This window comes from Stigmatopora nigra, chromosome 6, assembly GCF_051989575.1.
Source record: "Stigmatopora nigra isolate UIUO_SnigA chromosome 6, RoL_Snig_1.1, whole genome shotgun sequence".
Classification (NCBI taxonomy): domain Eukaryota; kingdom Metazoa; phylum Chordata; class Actinopteri; order Syngnathiformes; family Syngnathidae; genus Stigmatopora; species Stigmatopora nigra.
This window is the reverse complement of record NC_135513.1, coordinates 3,365,646-3,389,676: the sequence shown is the minus strand read 5'-3', so window position 1 is coordinate 3,389,676 and position 24,031 is coordinate 3,365,646. Positions and strand designations below refer to the sequence as shown.

Below are 24,031 nucleotides of genomic sequence, written 5' to 3'. Positions count from 1 at the left end.
AGCAAGAGCTGATAAGACTCAAGTAGTTGAATTCTCTCATCACTTTGGATGAAACATTCTTCCCTAATACTTACCTAGGATCAATCTCGGACGCTCTTCAGAAGACAAAATAGCAGTGTAGGAGGATAAGAGGAAACTCCTGACGTGTAAATATTTTTCATCATTTAATTAAGTTTCTTCTTCTTCCAATCTTTTCATGTTGGAATTTGATTTTACCGTATTTTTCTTCCACTGAAGGGGTGGCATTATGTGGATACAAAATTTTCTAACTCTATACTTAATTTCCGTAGAATAATGTTAAACATAAAAACTGAAAAATGGGCTAAAATCAACAAAAATAATTAAAATTAAATTAAATTCAGTTTGATTTATTTAATAAGGGACAGCACATAGTAATGAAAATATTCATATTCATGATACTTTATATGTAAATATGTAAGATTGTAGTCAAGGGCTAATTTCTATGAATCAGTTTTTTTATACAGTGCCATGAAAAGTATTTGCCCCCTTCCTGCTTTCTGTGTTTTTTGCATATTTATTACACACACACAGGGTACAGACCATCAGATGTATTTTCGCATGACACAAAGGCACCCCAATCAGAAACAAAATGCACTTTCTAAATGATGATTTTACTTACCAAGACAGAAATATTACAAACTTGTCTGGTCCTCTTTGAAAAAGTAATTGCCCCCCTTTGTTAAATCACAAAATAATTGTGACTAATCACAATTGTAGGAAATCTGAGTTTAATTTCACAAGGCACACCCACACCTGATTACGACCATGTGTTGATTGAAGAAAACACTTAAACAGAATTTGTCAGACGAAGTGAAGTAGACTACGAGATCAGAACATCATGCCTCGATTCAAAGAAATTCAAAATAAATGTGAAAAACAAGTGACTGACATCTATCAGTCTGGAAAAGATTACAAAGCTATTTCCAAGGCTTTGGGGCTAGGTAGGTTTTATTTGAACACAAAGCTATAATATGCAGTTTAAAAAAGTACACAGTCAGAGCCATTATCCACAAATGGAGAGAACTAGGAACAGTGGCAAACCTTCTCCGGCTAAAATTACTCCAGGAGTGTGACGACGACTCATCCAAGAGGTCACAAAAGAACCAAGAAAATCATCAAAAGAACTGCAGGCCCCGCTGGCTTGAGTTAAGATCAATGTTCATGACTCTACTATGAGAAAAACACTGGCCGAACTGGCTGGGTGTAAACTATAGCTGTCCAAAATGAATATAAAAAGGCTCATCTTATGTTTGCCAAAAATGATCTGGATGATCCTCCACACTTTTGGAAGAACATTCTTTGGATTGATGAGACATAAGTTCAACTTATTGGAATGTGTGCGGGCCGTGACATTTGGCGAAAAAAATAGCAGAGTATTCCATCAAAAGAACACTATTCCAAGAGTGAAACATGGTGGTGACATTTTGATGGTCTGGGGCTGCTTTGTTACCTCAGGACCAGGACGACTTTCTATAATTGATTGAAGAATGAATTCGGATGTCTACCAGCAAATTTTGAAGGAGAACGTCCGGAACTAAGTTTGTGCGCTCAAACTTTAGTGCTCTTGGAGCAAGCAGCACGACAACGATCCAAACCACACCAGCAGGTCCACCTCTGAATGACAAAAAAAACAAAACAAAGTTAACTTTTTGGAATGGCAAAGTCAAAGTCCGAATTTAAATCCTATTGAAATGCTGTGGGGTTATCTGAAACTGGCTGTTAATGATAGAAGACCATGTAATATTGCAGAATTGATATTATTTTGCACAAATAAGTGGGCCAAAATTCCTTCAAAGCATTGTGAAAGAATCGTCACAAATTATCGTAAACGTTTGAATTCAGTTATTGCTGCCAAAGGTGGCACAACCCGTTATTATGTTCAGGGGGCAATTACTTTTTCAAAGAGGGCCAGACTAGTTTGTAATTTTTTTCTGCTTTTGTAAATACAATCATCACTTAGAAACCACATTTTCGCTTTCCTTGGGTTGTCTCTGTGTCACACTAAAATTGATTTTATGCTCTGAAACCTTTGTGTGATAAATATGCAAAAAAAACACAGCAATCGAAAGGGGCAAATACTTTTGCACGGCACTGCAATAGGAAAATGAAGGCAGACAGCAGTATACATCAAATCAGTATATAAAACAGCCTATAATCTTTTTACTTAGTTATATATAATTTATATTTATTTTATATCATACCTGCTATGTTGTCCGTCTCCTTGTGGCCTGCAATTGATTGGCCACCAATTCAGGGTGTCCCCCAACTGGTGCCCGTAGTTTGCTGGCACACCCCGTTACCCTTGTAAACGGTATGGAAAATGAATGAATGAATAATACCTAGTAAAATACAGAATTACCTATGGAATTGCAGAGGATTTATTAAGCATAATCCAAATTAATACAGAAACTAATGTAATTGGTCATGATAAAAAAATGCATTTACTGGTAATAAGTGCATCTCTTGGTTATCCCTTTTATTTTACTTGATCTATGCAATAACCAAACTGGGAAAAAGGTCTCCCCATTGTTAACAGCATTTAACCAAATTTCACCCTCCTCCCAAAAGGCTACCTCTCTTTCTACCTCTGTCTGTCTGAAAAAGAAATGTCTGCCAAGGAGATTATTGTCTCTTTGCGCTGACAGACAACTGAAGAGACGACTTTTTTTGCTCCTTATCTCCATCTGCCCCCTGTCAAATTAACCTGCTGCACACAATGAAGAGACATGAATCGTATTTTTCAATAAATAGCTCACAACCATGGAGTTGAATTGCAAAATCTAAATAATGGCAGAGTTTCAGCTCAGCGTAAAACTTTCTATCTTATTTTCTTCTTTGCTAATTTGCTTTAGCGCTGAACAATAAATGTATTTGCCCTTGTGCAGATAGTGTTTCCCATATGGGAATGGCCAGACGTGCAGCTCGAGTTCTAAACCCATATGCTATACACTCCATGTATATCAATCACTGCATCCAAATGACTAAAAAGAACATATTGATTACCAATACCGCTTCATTAATCAAGATGCACACACTCTTAACTTCACTATTTGGCCCCTTACATCTGTTTTTAGCATTCACGCATGATGACAAGCCCAAATCCCCTCCAACCTCCGTTCTTGTGTGGAGACTCATGAATCCTAATGTGAATTTTGAGAAAAGTAAAAGAACTAACCATACATTACTGAAAACACTGACTTACAGTGTGCATGATATGAATAAAAAAAACTCTATACAAATGAGAAACCAAGTAGGAACATTATTTTTATTTTATAAAATATGCATCATGTCAGCGCCACTAGCTGGTTGATGCCTGTTTACAGTGTAAGTGTTGTGATACACCCAAGTGTCAGACTGGTTCCATTTTAATTTCAGACCACAAAGAGACAGACACCCATTCACATACATGTAAATATGAAAAGCCCATGTACAAATACTCTTTGTATTTAAAGAGTAAGTCCTGAGCGTATAAGCCAAAAGTGCACCACCTAGTTAGTCTACTTTTAACTTATTTTATTTTTGAGTGAGGACATGGCATAGTGACTTTGGGTCAGTGCTTTGGTTCTGTATCTGGCTGACCACAATTGAAGTCTTCTTAGGAACACGCTGAATCTAAAATTCCTCCCATTGGCCATGGTAGCAGCGGTCTTCTGGCCCTTGAGGAGGCGTCGGGCTGGCCAGTCCGGCAGTCGTCTCTCCGGCCACTGAGGAGAGGTCGGACTGGCTGGTACGGCGGTCGTCCGGCTGCCCCTGGTCGCCTGAAGGCTCGCCAGCTGCCCTATCCTGGTGGCCGGTCGGTCGCGCTACAATTTGAATTTATTCTCTATCAATATAAATAATGCTGTCATTGTCTTCTATTGAAACGTTTCCTGTTTCATTTAAAAAAAATACAATGGTATCAAAACCTGTCAACATCTGCGGTTAACTGCCCTTATAAATGATTATGATTCCCCCTACAAACCCCCCAAAAAACGATTATGATTCCCCCTACAAACCCCCCCCAAAAACATACAAACACCGTACGACGCATGTTTACTCGCGGTAACACATTTCTTACTATGTGGCTCCTCCATGCTAGCTTCCACGATATTTACTCTATGTATATCTACGCATGCACATGTCATTCTTTATCGATTTTGCCGTATGCACCGCTAAAAAAATGCATACGATTGAGGATAATTTTTGCTGGTATACCGTGACAATAGTAACGATCGATGACAGTAGCGTTGTTGGCTACCAGCCTACGAGACTACCCGGATTTTAGCCAAAACGGTCTTGTTGAGATTGGTTTTCTTATATATTGGCAATTTTTTTAAACCAAAATTTGCCCCGTACAAAAGTCGGTCTACGGCGTACATGATTTGAAATGGTAAAAAAACATATAAAATACGTATAAAACGTACAAGTTGACAGGTATGGTTATCTCTACTTACGAATGGCTCTACTTATGAAATATTCAGGTTACGAAAAGCCTCAATGGGAATGTATCCATTCCACCACCGTTTGTTGTAACACTGTGGTTTGTTTACTAGTGTACTCAAAGCAACTTTTATCAGTAATTTTTATTTTAAGTTTGTTGAATTCATCCTTTTAAGTTTTGGGTTTACGTGCATGTGTTTGTATATTTTTCAGTTGCCTTACATTTGCCTTTTCCTCTTTCACCCAGGTACTTGCCTTTCAACAAGAATAAAATATGTTTTTGGATGTGTTTTTCATTCATTTTTTTCTTTTTTCTCTTGTTTGTGTGTTTCTCACATCTGTCATAGAAAATTGCTACTTTGATCATTTTTAAAGGTTTTAGTTGGCATTATATTGAGAACTGTAGAACGAATGAGAGAATGTTCATATCAAATGCAGCTCAACTTACAATAAATCCAAGTTATGAATCCACTTTTGGAATAAAGCCTAACACTCTAGTTTCGTAGAGGCACCAATGTAGATTTATCTTTTCAGTGCATTGCCATTTTATGGTTGGACACATGTTTTCCTACTACTTCGCCAGAGGGTATACATGCAAACGCTCTGAAAATAAAAGCATTTCAGATATAAAATGTGTTATTTACTTATTTAGTTATCCCCAAAACACCCTTGAAATATTGATTGAAGCAGAAGATTCCAAAGCATAGGCTCTTTGGGGCTACAAAATAGAAAACCCCCCTTTTGTTGCTTCAGGTGAAATCCAGAAAGCATTTTGTTTTTTTCTTTTATATGCTTGTTGTTTCGTGTTACTTAAACTGTTTTTCTATTTGTATGTTTTGTATCTTCACTACTTTCTCCCTTTTCCTCTGTCTGTGCTTTGCTGTGTAAGCAACAACAAACATGACATGCTTCTTGAAATAAAAGTAGCCCATCTAATATTTACAAGCCAAACTGTACCTAGAGTCTTTGAATTGAGTAAAGTTCAGGTTGCCATCTCAATTTAACGTGAAGATGCAGTGGATGGATGGATGTGATATTTTTAGGTCTTTTAAAGATGCTTAGAACTTTGTAGATGCATAAGCGAAATATAAAAATATTCAAGTAATGTAGCTCATCTATTAAATCTTTTTGTTTAAATAAATGTCTTCTATAGGGATTGCTTTGCAATTTCTTGTTTAACATGAGTCAAGCTACCCAAGTGATTTATAAAACAGTGCATGACAAACCACTCTACAAATAAGCAGAAATCGATGACGATGTGAGATTACACTGTTTTATTTAACCATGTACCTTGCTTCCTCCAAGGCAACATATTTTCTGGTTCTCTGAAAGAGGCACCAATCCATACAAATACAGCATATAGTACATACAATCGATGCATACATAAGCATTTCTTCCAATCGTCTACATTAATATAGGAGCATGACCTGTTAGTTCCTGAATTTGTCTGTCATTTAAGGATTATTTAATCAATAGTCATATTTATTTATTTTTGCAACTTGAATAGCATGAGGAAAGTTATTGGGGGCATTTTTCGAGATATGCTGGAAACCTGATAAAACTACATAAAAGTTATAAAATATAATGGAAATAAATAAAAAGGTCAATTTTTTTAAAAAGTGTAATGCATTCATCAATGTCCGTATTGTAGAGACTGGAGATGTATTTATGTGAGAGGGCGCTAATTTTATATTTGCAAGTGAGTTTTTCATAGTAATAGAAACTGACTTAAATCAATTCTAAGATAGAAGAAAATGAGGGTGATTGTTTTGCTTTTATTTTTTTTAATTCTGAGAGCTCGTTTAACAGTTTACCTTTTCTCTAAGGGTGTTTTTAAACCAGTGAAGTCCTCAGTTTGCCTTTTTCTGCAGTTACCTCTCACATTGCAGTTTTTGCATGAGACCTAGAATTTTACAACAAACCTATGTAGATGCAAACATTGTTTAATCTTTGGACAAAATGGTGGTGTAACATGAGAATATGTGGAAGTGAACAATGGCTGGCCACAAGCTTACAGCGATTTTGCTCATATTGATGTGGTACATCCAACTACACGTGTTATGTAAATACTATCTAGAATACATTCCTTCTCCTCATCGCTCCATGTCAAACTCCAACTTATGTTAGCTGATGCACTACTAAGCAGGCAACATTTCACGTAATGCCTGTGGCCACGGAAGCCTGTTAGATTCAAATAGCTGTATGATTTCAGCTTTGGACTTAAACACTGCAGTCGCTTTCACACATAAAGTGAACCGCATCATGATCCACTTGGAAGTGCATGAGACCACCTCTCCGGCCTATTTGGTCCACAGCAGAGTTCGCTAGTTTGTATTCAGGCCAGCCCAAGACGTGTTCACAAGTGACTTTTTAGGTTTTTTTTCCGTAGCAAACAGGGAAAGTGGGAATTTACCTTGAAACTTTGCGTTTATTTGAGGTCTTCCATTGTTGACTCCTATTCTCTGGTATACAGTGTTTTGCAGAGATTACAGAAACTAAAAACAATTTTAAATAAAAAATTAAAAAAACAAATAAACAGCAGCAGATATTCATCTATTCATTCATTTTGCATACCAGTTATCCTCATCAGGTTCGCGGGGGTGCTGGACCCTATCCCAGCCAACTGTGGACAGAAAGAGGGGGACATCTTGAATTGGTTGCTGGCTAATCACAGGGTATAACAAGATGAACAACCATTTTCACTCATACCTAGGGAGTAATTAAAGACCCAATAGCCGCTAGACTGCACAAGCTGGCTCTCAACTCTCACCTATGGCGTGCTAACCTCAATTCCAACCTCATGGAGACACAGCTTCCTGCTAGCGAATGCGAAACCAGTTAGGTGTTGAGAGCCAATGGGAATGCAGCATCCAGAAAGTCTATTTTTGTTTCGGGGGATGTTTGATTTCGTTTGACGTTTTTTAACTTGTACATTTTTTTTTGTATCTTGGAACAAAGAGTTTCCCATCAAAGCTTTTTGTAACTTCAATATTTCTGAAATAGAAACATTTGTAAGTAAAGGTAAGCCTGTATTTTTATTTCGCTATAATCTATCATTAAGGCAAGCATAAAGATTGCAGGGAAAGATACGAAGACTTGCAGTCCACTGCGGTGTTCCCATTTTAGCATCTGATCTGAGCAAAGCAGACAGGCGAGAGTAGCTTGCCCTAAAGTCATGTAAAATGCAAAGGAATATTCTACTCTATTAAAACCTCCTGATGGCAGGGAGAGCGGCACTACATATCCAAGCGCTCAAACACACACACACACACACACACACACACACAGTCACACACTCATGTTCAGACAGAAATAAAGGGAATGCACTTGAGCACAATGTTCCGTCTGCTACATTGTCACAACCAGAAATTTGTTCTCTCCTCAGCGAGTCCCTAACCTTTCTAATGTAATGCCTTCAATGTAAGTGCCTCTAGGTTCTTTATGTAGCAGTAGAAAAAGATTTAGCTTAATTGCGTTTCCGCAATTAAACATTTGTTTAATTTCAACTCCGGCAAGAGTAAATCTGTTCCTTTGACCAAGAGACGACCCAGATTCAGAGGTTTGTTAACCATCATCCTGGCACCTTCTCGCTCCGTCTTGTCATCTGTTATCTCTTCCACAACACTTCTGAGTGCACTCCCAAGTGTACTTAACTCCACTAACTCCACATGTTCTTGTTTCATTATTAAACCCTCCCAACAGACTATCAACTTTTTATTCCACTTGCTGCCAGAAGTTGCCGCTTTCAAATATTCTCTGGCACTCATCTGAGGAGCGCAACCCCAAACGGCACTTTAAAACACTTAGGCTTGAAACCGGCCCCAAATGCAGGACAAAATATTTACTTCAAGACAAACATTTTTTTCTCTCTGACAACAGGCTAGCTCTATACCCCTTAAGTAAGAAAAGTGCCGGGAGTTGTACAGCTCTAAAAAGAGAGATTTCATATGATGGGCTCTTTTGTCATCGTTACAAGAGCAAGCAGCTTTTATGAGTGATGCACATTATTATCGAAACAGTCTCTATGCTTCGGGGTAAAGAGTAGTAACATCAACTTTGATCTCATGTTCATCCCTACTATGTTCACCTAATAGACCCTCGTCATAGTGATGAAACTTGCACTTCAGTTTACATTGAAAGTCATACGTTTTGAAAGGTCCATGCTTTTTAATGATTTCTAGTGGATGGTCCTGACTGGTATTTGGGGCTGTTCATAATTCTCTCGATGCTCCTCCATTTAAAAAAAAAAAAAGCAGCGAAATAGGTGTATGTCATTTTCGGAAGAATTTCCGCCAGTGAGTCCTTGTTTGTATAAACAAAAAGGCATCCGGTTTCTCCTCGGGTGTTTACTTGCTCACGTTTACTCCACGCGAAACCGACCTGGGCTATTGGCTTTTCCCTTCATTTGTTCCCAATCCATCACGTCCATTTTTTTCCCACTTTCATCCTTTAATGCGATCTGCCCACGTGGACATTAGCCACTGTCCTTCTCCTTTCACAAATAGATTATCAAAAAACACGCAATAACAACCTTGCCAAGGCCAGCTTCTGCTTGTTAGAAATAAATGAAGATTCCATTATTCCTTCTTAAATTGCACATTTTAAAGGTTTCATTTACTGTGTACGAAATATTTTCTTTCATACTCTTAGTTTATTGGATTAATAAAACATTGCCATTTTTGTGTGCGTGTGTCACCCTGCATTAGCTCACATTAAACATGGCGAAACTACACGTGTTATTTTCTATTTGTGTCACCATTTTAAATACCGTATATGTCACCAGAGTTAAGTGACACTGTAGGAGGCATGTACTGGAGCAAAAGGTGTGACAACATATTTAGGAGTTAATGAGGAGGAGGAGGAACTGTCATTTTCCTGCTCTCTAGAGGTCTTTTAAATTCCAATGCACAATCAACAATATTTTTCAGGTTTGCCCAAAACACTAATATCACACCAAATTTAGTGTGAATTGATTTATTAGCCTTTTTTTCCTCATTTCAGGGTCAAGATCTTGTATTTCCCTTGCGTTCTCCTGCAGAGTGATTCCTCAACTTGGCCCCCGGCTGTTCATGACTAGGCTACGTCCCCAGACACCTCTCAAGTGACCAGGGACAATTTTTAACTATTTATGACATTAATGGAATGGAATGATAAACTTCAAACAAGAACCAATGGCCTCATTGAGGGTTTCAAAACAGTTGGAATTGATGGAGAAACTTATCATTTTAACTCTTTGCATCATAGCCCACTTGATGATCGTAAACAAAAGTTGCTTGCAACCTTGCGCAGAAAGATTTTTTAAATTTGTTCCAGTCCACATGGGATGTCAGTTCACACCCTACTCTACCACACAGTTGCACACAAGGATGCAACCCCCCACACCCCAAACTATAAATATTTCAACCTCTCAATCTATATTCATTATAAAACACATGCCCAATGCAATATGCGGTTGTGAGGACACGAGGCTTTTATTTATTCATCTTACTTATTTATATTTCTTTCCTGAGGGCTGGACGTTGGTTTCTATCCATCAGCGCTGATTGCTGGCTATTACAGAGCACTTAGAGCATCCCCAGAACTGGCCAGAGGGGAACACAATCCTCGAGAGATCCACTCACTTCAGGGTTAAGAGGTGTGCTTGTTGTGTAGGAGGAAGTGTGGTGAAAAAACACACACCTTACAGAGTGAGAGGACAAACTAAAGTAGCAGTTAATTATAAACTATTTCTGTTTTAGGATGATTCTAATCTCAAAACAGATTCTGTTTTATTAATTATTCTTAGTCTTCTCTTAACTTTTTCATGTAAAGACTTCAATTAATTTCAGTCAGCTTGAGTCTTTCGTTTGTTGATTAAGCTTCACAGGTGATGTCTGAGGCAGCCCAGTGGAGCGAATGGTTAGCTGGTGGGCCTCACAGCACTGGGGACCTGGGTTCAAATCCTGGTCAGTCCACCTGTGTGGGTTTTCTATGGGCACTCCAGTTTCCTCCCACATTCCCACAAAAATATGCTAGGCTGATTGGACAATCTAAATTGCCCCTAGATATGGGTGTGAGTGCAAATGGTTGTCTGTCTCCTTGAGCCCTGCGATGAGCTGTCCACTGATTCAAGGCCAGAGTCAGCCGGGATAAAAGCTCCATTACCCAAATGTTTTCTGATATTTGTCCTTTAACTCAGTGGCTGCCATAGAGATCAAATTTATATGAAGATAACTGGCAGCAAATGAACGAATGTTATCCCTTCCATTTTAAGTGGACTGGAGTTCCCAGTGAGAAACTTATGGAAATTCAGTAGACGTTTCTGAGGTGATTCATACATTGTAAATGTTGACTAGGACCATGACTTTCCAGCAATGAATGAAGTGTTTGGCAAACGTGACCCAAAAATTAATTGCCCAGAGCTCACCAGATGTGTAGGTTCCATTAAACTAGTGAGATATGAATGCCTCCAATTTTAATGGACTCGTTCTGTAATGCAGATTGGGCATTTATTAAATCATCTATTTTTTTAAATGAAAGCAAAATACATTAAACTTCTTTTTAAAGTTATGTTGTTAAATGAGTAACATTCATTCATTTTATGACCCCACCTGACTTTGAGCATGAGGCAGGGGACAACCTGAATTGGTGACCAGCCAATCACAGTGCACAAGGAGACAAGACAACCATATACGCTCACACTCATACTTAGGGGCAATTTAGTGCCCAAACAGCCTACTATGTATGCTTTTGGAATGAACTCAAGACTCCAGAACTGTGAGGCTGACATGCTAACCACTCAACCGGAAGGGCGCTAAATGAGTAACATAACTCCTTAACAAATAAAAAAACTAAACACTTGGATTTCTCTTGGTTATCCTACACAGAGAGTGTGCAGAAAATAATGGATTTATTGGTGAATTCTCCAGGCTCTGACCCATAAATCCATCAGCATTTTGGTGGCAGAGCCCTAGGCATCCAACTTCCATTGGTTGGATTTTCACATTCCTGATGCACTTCTTGAGTGGCTGAAGCAGCAAAGTGCAGGTGTTATAGATTATTTCTCTCATTCATAGAGTCCTCTCATGGATCAGTGACTTGAACTATATAAATGATCTTTAAGGGAGAGGATTAGAGCAACACATCAGGTTCAAGGTGGTGGTCTTGAACTCTGGAGGAAACACAAGATGTTTTTCAATGTTGCCTTGCAGTTTTCAGGCATATGCTAAGTATAGACAGCTTCTTTTGTGGAGTTGCTCCTCTCAACTTGTCGATGACACCAAATGTACCATCACCTTTGGGTGGGACTCCTGTGAGTACAGGTGTGTGCCAAAGGCTGGCTAAAAGCACTAAAGGTGATTGCCAATCAGACAACCCACGATTGGAGATAAACTGGTTATTAGACGTTATATAGCAAGTGGATAAACAAGCACAACTTTCTCGCTAAAAAACTCGAATACCCCTCTATATCCTTGCTATTTGGCTGGGGGCATCAATAATCGAAGAATGATAAAACCCCCAATCCCAAAAACATTTTTACATCACACATGCACTCATTTATAACTTAACTCACTTTACCCTGTCACATTATGCTTTACTTAAAGCTGCTGTAGTCATATAACACAAAGTTTCCTGTTGATTGAACTCAAGAACAAAATGAAGCAGGGCAGCATTATTTTAATGGTTTTGTGTAAATGCAGCGTGGACCCAAAATTACAATTTTGAATGGACTAATACTCATAATTTTCTACCTAAAACTACCTTAAGAAATAGGAATAACTAGAGGTTCATACCTTACGCAATTACATTTTAAGACCGCACAGTTGACATGCCAACCCAATTAACGGAGCAAGTACTACCACCTTGCTAAAATGGGCATTTAAGAATGTTACATTATACTTGATGAACCGTTATATCATTATATCGAGACAGAAAAGACATGTTTTAGTGTTAGTCATGGTTCCCTAATCCAATAGAGTACAATATTCGCCCTGAGCTTTCAGCACCATGTACATGACCTAATGAATATTTATTTTAATGTTTTAATGATTTTGTCTTGGAAACTCTAAATTTCACCTAGTTATGGGAGTGAGTGTGCATGGTTATCTGTCTCCTTGTGTCCTGCGATCGGCTGGCCACCGATTTAGAGCAGGAGTCAGCTGGTATAGGCTACAGCACCCCCCACAATCCTAATGAGGAGAAAATGGTTCCGAAAATGAAATGAGATGTGAACTATTTAGTATATTTTTTCACCCAAGTCTGAGAAGAATGTTATGCTAAGTAAGTTGTAATGTATAACAGTTGTCCCCAACCACTGGTCCATGGACCGGTACCGGTCTGCGAGCTCCCTAGTGACGGTCCGTCAGAGTAAAAAGTATTAACGTTTTCAATCTGTCTCTCTTACTTGAAATGAAAAAAGTTGTAATAAAATTAAATTTGTCCCAAGTTGTCGCCCTCCCCATTCGCCGCTTTGCAAGAAAATAGAAAAAGCTTTACCGTTCTGCGGTGAGAAAAAGGTTGGGGAACACTAATGTACAACATTTGAGAGTAAAGTTACTTAAATTTCGATTGATTAAGAGTCCAGAAGACAAAAGCTGAGAATGGGCCTGGTACAGTAGTCTGTTCATGGTCCTTCACAACCTGTTCATTGGGCAATCAATAAAAGCACTGGCTGTAAGATCAGTTAGTGATCTTTTCAGTATCATAAGACCGATCTGACTGTAGTCTGTTCATGGTCCTTCACAACCTGTTCATTGGGCAATCAATAAAAGCACTGGCTATAAGATCAGTTAGTGATCTTTTGAGTATCACAAGACCTATCTGCCAAAATTTCTTTAGTTTGATCTTTCTGCACTCTGTCTAACTGAGAGCCCTGTGGACCTCATAAGGAGCAATTAGAGAGAGGCTCATTTTCTTTCCTAAGCCTACTTCAGCTCTTCCTGGGGGACTTATTTAAGTTACTGTAATATGCACTTGGTAAATGTTAGTGACCATATGTGATCATTGTAGAGACAATTGTTTCGGTAGTGCTTGACCTGCCTTTTATTGGTTACTTTTAAAGCAAGTATACTCTTTATTTGCCTGCACATTGCTTGGTTTGCCCTCCTTATATTTGGGTGACCGAATTCTGTTTAACATGACGATCAAGGTGGGAGCTAAGTAACTTGTGGTTATTTAAGTTGTTATCCTCTTCTTGTGGACTGCAATCTTTGTGTTAACAACAATATGCACTCTTTGATGTATTTTTTTTAATGATTTGTTCATTTCACTACTGTAAGATATGATGAACGGCACAAATACTTGAAATTCAGGCTTGTAGTGCAGACCATTTAATCAGAGCCTCTTTAGTTGTCTACATGTAGAAGGCTTCACAGTTTAATCTATTGTAATTCAATCAGTATTTTTAAAACATTTTCCATTCAATCAAAAATCTCATTTCAATTTTTTTCCAAAAAAAGTGAGGGGTGTTTTTTCATCCTGATGCAGAGAGTCACAATTTAGGAAGTTTGTATTTTATAGGACTTAATATATGTTACTTAGTAGTGATTATAATAATAATGGGTGGCCGAGGGTTTAATCTCTGGTTTCATGTTCCCCTGGGCTTCCATGGGTTTTCTCTGGGTACTCCGGTTTCCCCCCACATTCCCCAAACACGCATAGTTGGCTGGTTTATATTTCATTGTTTTTTTTATTTTATTTTATCGGGAGCTGATAACAAATATCTGTTAAAGTAACAATAATAAAATGGAGTACAATAGGCAAATTACACAACTGATAAAATAGTTTGTTCGTAAAAATATAGCCTTACAAAAACAACATAAAAGGCTGTTGGCGGAAAAGAGAAAAATAAAACATATAAATTGCCCCTGAGTATTAGTTGCAGGCTGAGCCAAACTATAAAAAAATTCCAACCTATAGTCTGGAAAATATAGGGAATGTTTTCACAAATAGCCCCCTTTTATAGGTTTAATGTTAAATAGCTACAGAAAAAAATGCATTTGCAAATTTTCCTTTCTCAATATGGTTATGAGGTATCGGATCAGGACTTGCTATCAGCATACCTACAAAATCTGGTTACTCGGACTTGACTCGCATGGAAAAGAAATATGTGATCGGGACATTCCTACTCAGTATAGTATATTTTCTGTTACTAAGTGGTTAGTTATTCTATTTGGTCCACCTGTCTCCACTTCTTATACGAGTTTGGGCTCTTTGACCACTCTATCTGTTGTTAATGGACCAATATTGACATTCGGCATGAAACCACATTGAGTATTCCATGTATGCATTGTGAGGCTGGTATGCCTCCCCCTAGACGTAGAGTATTTCTCCCCTGCCTCCTGTCCATCTCGTTGCTTCTCCTCTTTCCTCTGTTCCCTTTTCCCCCATATCACCTATTGATTGGCCAATAATGTGTTTTCAGCTGTAGATTAATGGTACATTATCCTGACAAGGGTGTCTGAGGGGACAGGACATGAGGGAGGGTATTGGACACGATGCTGTTTAATTGATACATAGCTCCGGTGTGTGAGTGTGTGTGTGTGTGTGTGTGTGAGTGAGTGAGTGTGTGTGTGTGTGTGTGAGTGAGTGTGTGTGTGTGTGTGTGTGTGTGTGTGTGTGTGTGTGTGTGTGTGTGTGTGTGTGTGTGTGTGTGTGTGTGTGTGTGTGTGTGTGTGTGTGTGTGTGTGCATATGTAAGGGCGTGTGTGTGCATATGTGCGTATGTGCATTTTTTCTGCATTCGCCCCCCTTCTTGCTACTGTCACAATTAAATTTCCCAAATACGGGATGAATAAAGTTATCCAATCCAGTCCAATGTAGGGGTGTGTGCATGCCCAATGGCCATTTTTGGATGCACCGATCAGGAAATGAATTGCGAAAAAAAAGACATTTTTAATTTTGAACTTTTTAGTTATAATATTTATTAATTATTGGTTTCAATTACAGATGTATCCAGAACTCACATTTAAAATAAACGTTTGAATACTTACATTTGGATTTCTTTATTTAATCATATATTTATACAAAGCCATTGTTTCATAAATAGCCAGCATATGCATATTATCAAGCAATGCATTAATATTAAATTTGGATCCTGTAGTACTAGTAATAATAAATACTTGGTTTCTAGGTTGGGTGATATTCTTTTAGAATAAAAAAAGTAATGGTAGGTAGTAGATGTTCAATGTTTTACGTCCACGGGAGACGTCTAAGGTGAGGTAGAAAGGATTAGGACCCAGTCGCGGGGAAGCAAGTGAGGACGAGACAATCTGTGCTCATAGCCAACAACTTTAATAACTCAGAAGGGATCTTACAAAACAACAACGACATGTGAAACGAAAACAAAACCAAACCGGAACAGGGAGAACAAGTGGAATCTAGCAGCACGGTAGCGTGGTTGCATGGAAATGCAATTTATGCAGGAATTTGAGTAGGGAACCTTCGCAGACGATCCGACAATGAATGAAAAAATACACAGAAAAAAATGCAGTGTTCCCTCGCTAATTCACGGTTCAGCCACTGCGGACTCAGAGCTTTGCGGATTTTTTAGGGGAAAAAAAATACAAATATTACATTGAGACAACATATTTTACAGTTTTTTTTGTTATAACATGAATTTCACTCTCTCTACCCGTATTCTATATGGTGTACTGTATACAGGGGGATAAAGAAAATATATATATTTTTTAATTAAATTCAAATTAAGCATTTTTGAATGGGAATCCCTACTTCGCGGAAATTCACTTATCCCGGGTTGTCTCGGTCCCTATTAATCGTGATAACCGAGGGAACACTGTATTACAGTTATTGATTTAAAAGGGGGAAAATCAGGAAATTTAATATACATCTTTACTCTTCATTTTAATTTGATCCTAAAACAGAAAGTTGGCACTAATGATTTACTTTCCCGGGCCAAAAAAAATGATGCTGCGGGCCAAATTTGGCCCCCGGGCCGCCACTTTGACACATGTGGTCTAAATGATAAATAAACTCAAACAAAATACATGTCATGCTAAAATATCACCACAAAAAATAACTTTTTGAAAACTCTCAATTGCAAATCAAAATCGGGTCAAACAACTTTGCGTTCAGTTATCTGTATTTAAACTAATTTATTTATCTTTGTCACTTAGCTCGTTTACCACTTAGCTTTTGGCCACGGCCCAATCTCCTTTCATAGTCATCTCGCCTTTCTCTGCACTCAGTATCACTTTGCTTTTATCCAAATCCTTTCCCACTGCTATCTTTCAATTTCCTTAAGCAATTTGCATTATTCAGCAGGGGGGACAGGGAGTTCTAAATCAGCAGATCAATAGGCCATCAAACAGTCTTTAAGTGTGACACATACACGGAGCTCTTGTGTCAGGTTTCCGCCTTTAACTAATAGCCTCCTTGTTTACTTTACAATATGCTATGTCATCTAGTTTTGTTCTTAGGTTGCTTTCTGTCCTCTGGTGTATTGGGACACTTGTTTTTGTGGTTATGTTAGATAAAGACAAGTATGCATAGTAAATCAGTAGAAATGTAATCTTATTAGAATATGGTTATTTTTTTCACTTTGTATACATTTTTCGTGAAAGCTTTAAAAAGATTATTTTAAGCAGATCCTCGAGTCTGAGTAAGTCAAATACCGCTTTCGTGAGCAGAAAAATGTATCTAAAGCGGATAGGGATGAGATCATTCCAAAGCACTTCGATAGCATTTTAAATGCTTAACTTTGAACATTGTGCTACCCTGAAAAAAATCTACGTAATTTGTAGGACTCTACCGTGATGTCATACAGTGGGCAAAAGGACATTTAACTAGACAGTAGTAAAGCACTGAGATTGTGCTTAATACCAATACAGCATTTGAAAGGTCTGCTATTTCTTATGCTACTCGCCGTATGATAGCTAGTCTTTAGTGTTGACTGTCTTAGAACCATCTAATCCGAATAGTGACAATATAAATGTGCTATTTTGTTTGCAGTCAATGATGCTCAATGTTCCTGTTTTAAATTATCCTACAGGTTCTGTATTTTGTCTTTTTTTTTAATCAATCTTACAGTTTCTGTGGACCACCTAAGACTCTCATATGCATATTTAACAGAGCTACGTCTAGATTTGAAATTGGGTGAATGTGAGATGCATGGTTGAATGAGAAAACAAAGTTTGGCCTAGTTAATAAGCTTTCTGGCTTTGTACACTATTTTTTCTTTCAGTAAAGCTATGGTGGGTACGGCTGATAGTAACCATTTGTTGTGTAAAAAAACAGTAAAAAAAAAACGCACACATTTTGGAAATGTGATTGTTTGAAAACACTTGGAAAATATGTAGAGAAATAGTGTTACATAATGGTATTGAACTGTTTCCTACATTCTTAGGTCATTATTAAAAATCTTGAACTTGGTCAATGCATTTACATTTTTTGGAATGAAGGATAAGATGAATCAATTTTCCATTTTAAAAGTGTGCCTAACAATAGTGACTTTTGCCATTAACCAGCACCCCACCTAAGAAAAACTTTCAATTTTGATACGCTTTGGAACTCAGGTAAAAAACTATTTATATGTCAAATAATAATGGTATTTTTGCTAGACAAAGAAAACTGCGAAAGGAAAGAGCGATGTTTGTTTTTAATGTGTATGAAATTATTTTTAAGGTGTAACAAACAATGCCACGTCCCCAAATGAATTAATACAATTCATGAATAAACATCATCAGTTGATCTTATTGCTCAGATATTTATTTTCTCTCGTTAGGCTAAACATGTGAATTATATTCGCCAATTTGATGTATTATAGTTTTAGTTTTCAATGGTTTACATTGCAAACTCTTAAGACACTTTGGAATGTTATATTGTCTATACAATATTCATTCATTAATTTTCTGAACCGTTTCTCCTCACATGGGCTAGGGGTGCTGGAGCCTATTCCTGCTGACTTCGGGCACCACACCGTGAATTGGTGGCCGGCCAATCGCAGGGCATAAGGAAACAGACAACCATTCACGCTCACACTCATACGTACGGGCAATTTAGAGTGTTCAACCAGCCTACCCTCCATGTTTTTGGAATGTGGAGGAACCCAGAGAACTTGAAAAAACTCACACAAGCCCAGGAAGAACATGCAAAGGCCTACGTAAGATTCAACACTCGACTCCAGAACTTTGAGACCAACGCGTTAACCATTCGGCAGCCATCTTGTAAAATATTGGCTGTATAATTTATAACTGTTTTAGGATTGCAAACATATCCTAGGAGCAAATTAATTCACTTTACATTAGCGGTTATTTCCACCAATATGCTGTGGCACATTAGTGTATGGTAAAAGGTCATTTGGTGTTTCATGGAAATTAGTTTAATTCATTTATTTTCTGAACTGCTCTATCCTCATAAGGGTTGGGAGGGGAGCTGGAACCTATCCCAGGTGACTTCGGGCACGAGGCGGGGGATACCCTGAATTGGTGGCCAGCCAATTGCATGGGATAAGAAGACAGACAACCATTCGCACACACATTCATATCTCGGGGCATTTTTTTAGTGTCCAATCAGCCTACCATGCATGTTTCTGGAATGTGGGAGGAAAACAGTGTAATCGTGGATTTTTTTTTAAACTGGACCAATGTGTTTTTTGTTGATTTTTTTAACAACAAAAAAATATGTACGGTTCATCCATGTTCAGCTATGAAGGAGGTGGTACCAAATGCTTGCTTTTTGACAAAATCCATTAAGTCATGAAATCAAAATGAGGATTTTTTTGTTTTTTTTAAGTATATTATGAATGCTGATCTCCCAGATCATCACTTTTGAGAATGCAATAACTGGGAAGTAAGGACAAATTTTTATTTTGACTTTGGCCATCAAAGTTATTTCATTTTCAATTTTCACAAGTGTTTTTCTTTGCCTCAGCTGTGTTAGGAAAATGTGTTACTAAATATGAGATTGAACCAGCGTCTCAGAAGGAATTGTGTTTGACGTCAAAGGTTGAGCCAAATGTTTTCCCTGAAGCATGTCTGCCATGTTTGCGCAGTGTTGCAACAACACTTGCCATTGTTGTGCAGTCTATGAGAAGAGTTAGGCTTTGTTTGGTTTGCTTTGGTTTGACAGAAGTAGGAGTTCAGTAAGGATATTATTGTCTCTCGGAAATGTTCAGGGACAGTCTCTCCATTCGTCTTGGGCGATGACCTTTGTCAGATGACTAGAAGAGGTCAACAGAGGTTAAAGAAATGCTGTGGCTAAGAAAGTGGGCCCCATCTAGTCATGCAGAAAGAGACTGCCAGAAACTTTTACACCGACATAATGTGTGTGCGCACACATACAGTACAAACACGGCTCGCACACACACACACACACACACACACACACACACACACACACACACACACAGTTGGTCACTGTTGGATACACTCGGCAACCATTAGGAACAGCACTTCCTTGCCTCTGAGAAGCCAGACCTCAGCTTAACAGAGGCGCAGACCCGTGTAGAAATACAAACGTGTTCGTATTGTTTCCAATACAAACAGACACTCATCAAATGGTTATGACTGAGGACCCACCTACCCCCTTTTATCATTTTTGCTCTCTCATTCAGTCATGACAATGCATGGTATGTATAGATTTAGGACTCTAACGTCACATTATTTAAAAACAATATGCAATTTTAACGCTGCCCTAACAGAATGTTGACAAAAGGTGGCCAACCCAATTACACCTATTTCATTTATAGTTTTATGTCTGATGGTTCACAGTCATTAAAGCACCGTATAATATAATGAATACAAATTAAAGATTAGTAGCTAATTAAATATGAGAATGTCAATGATCTGTGCCCCTTGAAACTAAATGTTTTTTCTTGCCTTCTTGCTATGTGACTAGAGAGCTTCAAAGAATTGTGAGTTGTGAGCATTTCAGTTCTTCAACTGGAGACAGCCTGCCGGACATAACTGACCTCTTTTTTTCCCCTCTTAATACACACCCTCACACATGTATGCATTTTTCCCCCTCAATTTTTTCTTGAACATTCCACCAAGTTAGACATGCTCATGACTATTTTATTGTAGAGTTTTGTAGTATATTGAAGTCAATGTCACCCCAATTGAGGTAATTGTACAACAATACAAACGTTATTGATTGACACGCTATCGTGGATTTTTCAATTTAAGATGCCCTAAACTCTTTTTTATTACTATAAATAAGATGATTACACCATTTGAATTGCTTGAGCTTGTCGCCTATTGATTTTGTATAAGATAGAAGAGAGATGACTTAGCTCATGTGACACATATGGAGTCTAAGTGTTATGCCAAATTGCACTGCAGGTCAGACTGGACTGATGGGGTCAACTCACTTCCAACTCAAAGCAGGAGGTCATTGAGGAATATAACAACCTTCAACGATTATTTCATTTCTTTGCAAATATTGTTTTCATAAAAAAATGGAGCCCTGTGTGATTAGTATGTTGTATCTTAAACACGATGATTGTTTTGCTAGTGAAGATACACAACTTGAATTATATATTTGACCAATGTATACACACAGAAGCTTTGTTGGCTAAGAAATTATTAATTAGAGCTAATCAGATTCCAGAGCTACTGCTTGACGAAGTAAGCTCTACATGGTTTCCCTACGGAATGGGCTCCCCATTGGGGTCAGAGGTCAGCTTCTGCCATATTATGCATTTATATAATGTTGTGTTTAAGGCTGTATGTCTCTCAAGATTATCTGGATGATTGAATATCCTACAACAACAGAGAAAGCAAGTTAAAAAGAGACTGGCAAAATTCTCTCTCAGCAGATTCCTGCAGCATTATAATAATAAGGATTATTGATTTTTTTAATGTTTTACCGGCGAATTTAGTTGATGAACAAGGTTTTTCACAATAGCGGAAATTAAATAGATTTTGAGACTGGAGTGTTATTTACATTTAACTGTATACTAATAATAATGTGCATTCATTTATATAACTTGATATTTTCAAATCCATAATTTCTCTAGAATTTCGGGATGTAATAACTTTGATCAACTTTTCATAAAAAATATAATGAAATGAAAGCGAATGGGAAGTTGTTATTTCAGAAGTAGAGGTAAATTGATGTTATTAGTTCTACAACAATGAATAATATTTTAATTTAAATATTCATCCACACATTCATTTTTAAAATGTAATGCTAAAGTCATAATAGACATAAATCTAAATATGTGAAATCCAGTTAATACTTGTAGAGCTGAGCAAAAGAAGACAAGTCATCTGAAATTATTGAATCAGTTATAAAGATTTTTTGGATAAAGGATTTTTTTAATTACAGTTGCTGTAAATGTCATAACGAGCCTAAAGGCAAATATAGTAAAACGTAAGTGTAAGATACTTAAAAAAAATAGACATGCGTGAACAAAATGTTAATGACATTCATTTAAATACATATAATTTCTGTAATCCAAAAATCTTTATGATATTGGAAATGCATGCAAGGTATATTAATTTCTTTGGTGGCATAGGCTACTGTTGAGAATAATAATAATAGTAATAATAATGATAATAATAATAATGATAATAATGATAATAATAATAATTATTATGATAATAATAATAGCAATGATAATGGATTATCATGTAAACAATAAGATGCTAATGATAGGCCATACACGGGCAGGCTACCGTTTGCTTGGCCTGCTATTTCTCTTTCCTGGTGTATTGTGTTAGGCCTATACACAAAGCCTGGCTAATAAATAAATAATACCCAAAGCAGTTCATTTGAATGTGATATGTTCTTACTACTTGCATCCTTCCTTTTAAACGCTATAGAGACAGCGTCCGGCCCGCCCTTTGAACTGTCGGCTTAACGCCATAAATGCTCCACTTGGCACAAAGAAAAGTGTCTGTTTGCACGTGCAGGCTCGGTTGGCAGCGTCATACGTCTCCATCATAGAGGCTAAAGTACTTGCTGGCGTTAGAGAAACAGAGGTAAGGCGTGTTCGTACCCGGGTACACGACGGGCAACGGCATGGGCATCAGGCATCTCCCCAGCAGACTGCTCTCCTTGTATAAGGCAGGGAGCTGACCCACCACCACGGGCTTCACCGTCTCTGGGAACTCGCTTACCGGTCCGTCCATGTCACTGGAGATTTGCCGTTTTAACTTATTCCTGCGGTTCTGAAACCATATTTTCACCTGGGTTTCGGTCAGCTGCAAGGAGCTGGCGAGGCAGGCGCGCTCTGCGCTGCTCAGATAGCGCTTCATGTCGAACGTAGACTCCAACTGGAAGATCTGCCTCTTGGAAAAAATAGTGCGCGTTTTCTTTTTCGTCATCAATTTAGTCTTCTTGGCGGGACTGTCCGCTTTAAGGGGCTCCACGCTGGTAGTAGTGGTGGTGTTGGTGGAGGTGGCGGTGGAGCTGCAGTCGTCGCAGCTGCTGTCCCCGCTTTCGAAGCGCACCTCCGCGGACCGACCGTCATCCCCGGCCGAGACGCTCGCCCGGTCGCTCTCTTGTGTAAAGTCTGGAATAGAGCAATATTTGCTTTACCTCACACTCGTGTCCTGAGTCAAGTTAACTGGATGCACGTGAATGAAATCATCCTGACAGCTCTTACCGCTGCGTCTGAGCTGGGGTCCGGGCTCCTCCAAGCGGCTCTGCGGGATGAGGCCTTTACACGTCGCGGTGACCGAGACATCGTGCGTGCTGTCGGGGTGACGGCTGTCACTGGCACGCCCGCTTGTTTTCAGGTTGAGGATGTTGTCAATCGTGAACTTGAGAGAGGCGCTGGGACGGCATGTTGCGTCCACTTTACTCATATTCTCCAATGCGTAATCAGCCCCTTTGTTTACTTCTCTTCGATAAACACACGCAGTCAGCTCTGAGGTGTCAATGGTGCACACACCATAGCATCATCCACTGAGCGCACTGCTTGGCTGGGGAAGCACAGTGTGTAACCTCGGCGCCCATACGTTGGATGGGGCGCTCCTAGGCACTCGCTGATTGGCCCAAATCGCCAGGCACCCTGGACCAATCGCAGGGCAGGGATGCGGGGCGAACCAACGTCTTGTCTCTCAGTTCCCTTGAACACTTTTTTTTCTTTCCTCGAACTTCATGTACTCTATCAAGACCTGCGGTTCTAACATGTCATTTTACACTGTGTTTTAACATAGAATTAATTGACCTTTCTAGTCATTGGTAAGATGCTCGCATGAGTTGTTTTGACGTAATATTGTCCACATATTTCAGACAGAGATACTAGTAGTATTCGTGTATCTCACACACCACAAAAGAAAACAGGTCAATGTACTGTCGCCATACACACATCTTTTTAATCTATACGTATAATAAAACAAATTAACTGAAATGTGGTGGTCATAAAACCAACAATATTCTTATAGCAAACAGACAATTCATACGTACTTTTCTAATTGATATAATTATATTATGCAGGTGTAAAGTTTTAGTCTCATTTACAAGGTTTGGTTTCATTAAAGTTTATTTCGCTTAACTCTTGATTGTGTTATAAAATTGCCTTAAATTTTGCTGCATATTTTTTTCATAATTTTCTTTCCTTTTTGCTGGTGTGCCAGATTCCCTTGTTAGAAATATACAGAATGCCAATAAAGTGTAGTTTGAAATAAAGATTTTCTTTCAAGGGG

The 24,031-nt window shown here is 38.4% G+C and overlaps 1 protein-coding gene across 2 annotated transcripts; it reads right to left on the bottom strand.

Annotated features, from left to right (window-relative positions):
- Positions 1-1,324: 1,324 nt before the first annotated feature.
- hmx4 (H6 family homeobox 4) lies at positions 1,325-24,031 on the bottom strand. Of its 2 annotated transcripts, XM_077719544.1 has the most exons (4): positions 22,987-24,031; positions 22,378-22,893; positions 7,015-7,063; positions 6,839-6,935 (listed from the first exon to the last, which is right to left on the bottom strand). In XM_077719544.1, the coding sequence occupies exons 1-4, from the start codon at positions 23,186-23,188 to the stop codon at positions 6,896-6,898; spliced, it is 807 nt and encodes a 268-aa protein (XP_077575670.1). In that variant the 5' UTR covers positions 23,189-24,031; the 3' UTR covers positions 6,839-6,895. The 2 variants fall into 2 exon arrangements, with proteins under 2 accessions (XP_077575671.1, XP_077575670.1); XM_077719545.1 differs by lacking the exons at positions 6,839-6,935; positions 7,015-7,063 and adding an exon at positions 1,325-1,635.

Excerpts from the sequence above, each read along its gene's own strand:
- hmx4 (XM_077719544.1), bottom strand. The coding sequence starts at position 23,188 with ATGAGTAAAGTGGACGCAACATGCCGTCCCAGCGCCTCTCTCAAGTTC. Across the intron at positions 22,894-22,986 it reads ACCCCAGCTCAGACGCAGCG|ACTTTACACAAGAGAGCGAC; the intron begins GTAAGAGCTGTC and ends GCTCTATTCCAG. Across the intron at positions 7,064-22,377 it reads GTTGCCCGTCGTGTACCCGG|TTGGCTGGGATAGGGTCCAG; the intron begins GTACGAACACGC and ends TTCTGTCCACAG.